Source organism: Uloborus diversus, chromosome 9, assembly GCF_026930045.1.
Source record: "Uloborus diversus isolate 005 chromosome 9, Udiv.v.3.1, whole genome shotgun sequence".
Lineage (NCBI taxonomy): Eukaryota > Metazoa > Arthropoda > Arachnida > Araneae > Uloboridae > Uloborus > Uloborus diversus.
The window spans coordinates 41,951,147-41,957,146 of record NC_072739.1 but is presented as its reverse complement, the minus strand read 5'-3'; the positions used below and the strand labels follow the sequence as shown (position 1 = coordinate 41,957,146).

General features: G+C 30.7%; 1 protein-coding gene across 1 annotated transcript in view; it reads right to left on the bottom strand.

Moving 5' to 3' along the window:
• Positions 1 to 369: 369 nt before the first annotated feature.
• The window catches only part of LOC129230176 (gamma-aminobutyric acid type B receptor subunit 1-like), a 38,305-nt gene continuing 32,674 nt past the window's right edge, over positions 370 to 6,000 (bottom strand). The window contains exon 14 of the mRNA XM_054864578.1: positions 370 to 524. Coding sequence (XP_054720553.1) covers positions 370 to 524 — 155 coding nt within the window. The remainder of the gene's footprint in view (positions 525 to 6,000) is intronic.

Genomic DNA, 6,000 nt, shown 5'->3' with positions numbered 1-6,000 from the left:
AGCATTTTAAAAAGCTTTTACTGTACTTGCTATGCATTATCAGTTTAGATGGAAAAAGGTTTTTTAATCATAGCCGAAAAAAAAGTAAAACTTAATTCCTAATAAAGTGACCAAATCACCAAATCATGTTAAGACTGAACTAAAACAAGTATACACCTTTTTGGACTTATGAAATTACCCCCCCCCCCCCCCCCCCCGCGGATGCAGGTTTTCGTGACGTTAATTAATTCCAAAGCGTTTTTAAAATTTGCTTTCACCATATACAGTTTCCCTCAAAAAGAAATTGGGCTATGACACTTGTCTTCAATTCCTTGTTGTATGTAGCCTATTTGCGAAGCCATCGGGACAGGTGATTTTTAACTAAAAATTTCAAGAATAATCAAATAAAATTCTCACCACTACATTGTAGATACTCATCCCAACTAGTCTGGAGTCGTTCAATTGCTTAATTTTTACACTTCGCGTTTCGTACGCTAAGAAAATGCCGAATATCAAAAGAAGTCCTTTGTAACCGTAGATGACGCCTGAAACAAAACAAACAAAAAAAAAAAAAAATCAGACTTTATCAAACTTTTATGAAAAAACAGCGTGAAATACATTCTTATAGAGATTAAGTCCTCGTACTTAATTTTTCAAACTTTAACTTGAAAATATTTTAATTTTATTTACAATGCTATAACAAATTATAAAGTGGGAGAATATTCAATGAAATATTTTAATTTTAAATGTACTAGAATTTAAATCCTAGTTTTTTATCAAAAGGAAAAAGAGAATTACTGAAAACTAGTTCAAAATTACTTTAGGGTAAAGTAAAGTTCTAATCTTTTTGAATGATAAATTTGGTAACTTGGAAACAATAGGTAATCAGACATTTGGGCAGTAACCCCCAAATTTTTCTCTGGTACAATTTAGTATATACTTTGACAAGTATATATATATATATATATATATATATATATATATATATATATATATATATATATATATATATATATATATATATATATATATATATATATATATATATATATATATATATATATATATATATATATATATATATATATATATATATATATATATATATATATATATATATATATATATATATATACAGTGGGGGACATAATTATAAACTCAATTTTTTTTTTATTTTGGTTTAATCATAGCTTAACTTAATTTCCCTTTTTTTCACTAAAGTAAAGATAGATGGTTAAAAGAATAGTTCTAAAAGTAGTGCAACTCATCAGTTAAACGGAAAAGTTAATGAAATTAGAGAATTTGAAAAATTAATATCATTTCGTAATTTTAACATTACGTGAAACCTGGACAAAAGTAAAAACTCAAAAGTAAAAATTCCAGGATTACAATAAAATGTCTTTTGAAAACGTTGATTTAAAGCCATAGAATGAATAAATGTTGCCATCAGTGATTGCTAAATATTTTGTTTTTGAAAATTAATGAGAAACATTTAAATGCACTGCTGGACAAAATTATAAACTCAAGCACTTTTTCATTTATTCAATCATAATTTAACTCAGTTTAATTTTATTTTTTTTAATAGAACAACTAACGTAATTTAAATGCTCAACTTTAATATATAAATAAATTTTAAGGGCTCTTGTGTATTATGGTCTAAGTTTTGGATTTTCTCATCATTAACTTCTTTTCTGAAGAATAAAATAAAAAAGTTCTTGTCATTAGCTACTGCTTATTTTCTTTATAATTATGTCAAACGAAAAATGCCACTAAATAAAAAAAAATAATAAAAAAACAGTTATTTTCATTTTTTTAAGTTTAATTTTGTTTTAAGTTTAATTTGAAATGAGTTTAATTTTTCTTTATTATTCAAGTAAAACTTTGTATCGTCTGTTTTCATGTTCAGAATGATTTGAGCTTTTTTTACTGCAAGTTTTTTATTCTGTCGAGTCGTTTAGTTCTTCGTGCTTTGATATTCATTAAGTTTTGATATGCCTCAAGGTTTAAAACTTACAGAGCAACTAGGTAAAATTGTGGTCTACAGAGATGCTAGTAAAACGCAGCGCCAAATTGCCTATTTAGTTAAATGCTCCCAAGGGGCAGTAAAAAATGTACTGAAGGATACCTGAAGTTATGGAAAAAGAAAAAGGACGGAGAGGCATTCGAAACTAACCGAGAGACATCGAAGATATATTTTACGCACAGCATCAAACACTGAAGCTTCTTCCAGCAAAATTCTAAAGATTAAAACTCAAGGTGAGCTCTAGGACAGAAGAGTTCTGCAACAAGCTCAGAATATGAAGTGGAGAAATATGAAAAACACAGTCAAAACTAGAGATTCGGCTTATTACTGAAAGACTTCAGTATGCACAGAGACATGTGTTTTGGAAAAAAATATGGAATTCAGTTGTTTGTTCCGATGAAAAAAAATTCAACTTGGATGGTCCAGATGGCTTAAGATACTATTGGCATGACATTAGAAAAAAAACAACAACACATATTTAGCCGAAACTTTGGTGGATGTTCTGTAATGGTTTGGGCTGGTTTCTCTCAGCATGTTAAAGCAGTATTAACGTTTCTTAATGGAAGACAGAACGCTGAAGATTACCAATTAATACTGGAAGATCATCTCTCACCTTTTGCTCATCTGATTCCTGGAGGTAACTGGTTATTTCAGCAAGATAACGCAAGTGTACACGGAGTGAAAAATACAAAAATATGGTTCAAGCGCTGGGGTATCAAAGTTATCAAATGACCTGCTCGTAGTCCGGATCTTAATCCAACTGAAAATCTTTGGGGGACCTTGGTTTGCAATGTTTATTATGATGGGCACCAGTACCAAACCATAGAGGAATTAAAAAGGGCAGTACTTTCAGCATGGAACCATATGCTGCTGCAACTGTTATAAACTCTTGTGAAATCTATGCCCAGTCGCATATTAGAGGTAATTTAGAAAAATGGTGGCCCAACTCGTTTTTAAAAGTTAGTAGTTTACACTGATGGCTAGCTTTTTGCAGTGTTAATTTTTAAAACATTTCAAATATTGTTTGTTTGTTTGTTTTTTTTTTTTTTTTTCAATTTATCCATGTTAATAGTAAAATTACATTTTCTTAAATCTATGATTTTGTTTTCCTAAAGTAATTGCAAATGTAACTTACTTAAGCTCCAAAAAAAATTTAAATGTTGTCAGCTTATACATAATTGTGTTTATGCAGTATCGTAAGTTTGTAATTTTGTAATTCAGCATTAGTTCATTTTTGGATATTAAATGATAAAGTATTTGAATGAAATTCTACCAAATTTCAGAGTTTCTTACTTTTGAGTTGATACTTTTGTCCAGGTTTCATGTGTTATTAAGATATTAAAGTTGAGAATTTTTTAAATTAAATTATTTATTTTATAAAGTTTATGAGTTATACTGAATTTTGGACTATTTAGTCAGTTATCTTTACTGGAGCAAAATTTTTTTAACTGAGTTAAATTATGATTGAAAAAATGAAAAAGAAAAAAAAAATGAGTTTATAATTTTGTCCAGCGGTGCATTTATATGTTTCTCATTAATTTCCAAAAACAGAACTTTTAGCAATCACTGATAGCAACATTTATTTATTCTATGGCGTTAAATTAACATTTTCGAACGAAATTTTTTCGTAATTCTGGATTTTTTACCTTTGAGTTTATACTTTTGTCCAGGTTTCACGTAATGATAAAATATTAAATTTGCAAATTTTCTAATTTCATGATTTTTTTAATTTAATTGATAAGATGTACTAATTTTAGAATTACTTCTTCAACTATTCACCTTAACTTCAATGAAAATAATTTAAACAGAGTCATGTTATAATTGAAACAAAAGAAAAAAAAATGAGTTTATAAGTTTGTCCACCACTGTATATATATATATATATATATATATATATATATATATATATATATATATATATATATATATATATATATAGGGTCAGCAAGAAATAAGTTGCTCACTTCGGAGAGCTCTAGAATCTGTTTCATAAGTCCAAATGAGATGGAGTTAGATCTACAGATAATTCAGATGATGCGTACGACTTTCATTGAATAAAAAATTTTAGTTCAGAAAACCACCGATGGGTGGTATTGTACGCAATGCGTTTTAATTATCAATTAATCTAAAAAATCAAGGTAAAACATCTCAACACAACCCCCGGTCCGTTCAACAATGTTCTCAAATCGGAAAAAAAATATTCTCTACTGCTGATTGGAATGAGATTGTGCTGAGTTGCTAGAACAAGGTGCATATCGAGCAGTTTTATGTTGGTTGTTTTAGGTAATTTAATGTGTATGTTACCGTTAAAAAGTATATAATGCATTTATTTTCTAGAACATCTAGTTATTCCATGACATAACTGATCGTGTCCGTTAAAATGTGTAGTATGTTATTAGTGGGAACCATGGCACACCAACGAGGTACGGGGAGACATACTGTATCTCATGGTGAGCAAGGTTCAAACATTAAGGAGTAAACTCCCAGCTGGGTTGACGCCCAGCACGGGGACCTTCCCCGGCGCAATACGCATCAAGCGCGTCCGTAGCATGATACGACTATCGACCGCCGCACCCAGCCGTGCGGGGGGCCCGCTACGCGGACCCCCCGGGCGGTGGAACCTAAGGCCTACGGCTAAGAGGTGGGGTGTGTGCGGAGAAAAGAAAAGTATGTTATTAGTTTGACACTTTAACTAGTTATTCTATGAAATAACTAGGTATTCTATAAATAAATTAATGACAGACAATAATAATGAAAAAGAAGCAATTTATCTAATTTATGCAGCATATACGTGGTATTTTTGGAAACATACCATAAAATCATTTGTAAGGATTTGCAAGGATTTCTAAAATGACACCTGGCGCCAACACGCGTTGAACAAGTTCTCTCTCTGGGGCCTGAAATAGTTCATAAATGCAGTAGGGATGGAAGGTAAATGTATTTGTCGTGCAAGATATATGATATAGATTATTTTACACTTTAACGGGCTGCAGATCGTTATTTTATGAAATAACTAGTTAAACCATAAAATACAAGAGAGTTTTACACTTTAACGGAGAAGATCAATTATTCCATGTTATTCCATTATACTATAAAATAACGAAGTTCATATTTTAACGGTAACATGTATAACTAATTAAATGTTTTTTTCTGTGTATAGCACCGCCTATCAGTGGTTTTTTAATTGAATATATTTATTTAACAAATGTAAAGTGCGTCATTTGAATTACGTGTCTTTCAAATTTCATCTTATTCGGACCGATTGGACGGTTTCTAGAGCCCTCTGCAGTGGGAAATTCATTTCTTGCCAACCCTGTATATACAGGATGATTTTAAAATTGTTTTTATGAATTAAGAAGAGTGATAGTACCCATAAAGACGATTAGTAACTACGTAGGGACATAGGGTCGCATTCCGTTCTGAAAGGCAGAAAAAAGGAAATTGAAAACGGAACCAGCGAGATGAAACAATTCAAGTAATCGCCTGCGTAGTAATAATCGTAAAACGTCATTTTATACTTATCTCTGGGAATATCTCCTAAGACTCAATAAATTTACCGAAACTTTGATGTCAATATTAAATCATGTCAGAAATTTTAAAGCCGGTATGATATCTTACTCGAAATTTCCGAACCAGTGCGAAAACATGCTTGAAACTTATAAGCTAATTTTCGGATTTACTGGAAGTTTTGCAACTGTAACGACCCAATACCAGAAATTTTGGAACTGCTAAGAAGCATTACTTTAATTTAAGTTTTAATTTAATATAAGACTTTAATATAAGTTTTTAAACATAACAGACATTTTGTTACTACAGTCGAACTCGCGTATAACGAGCCCTGTTTTAATGAGAACTCGGATTTAGCGAGGAAAGCAAAAAGATTTGGTCGGTACAATGTTAAGTCTATGGGGATGTAACCCGCCATTTACGAGAAAACCCCGATTAAAGCGAGCAATGAGGGGAGGGGGTAATGTCATTTATAAAATTTCTGTCTATTT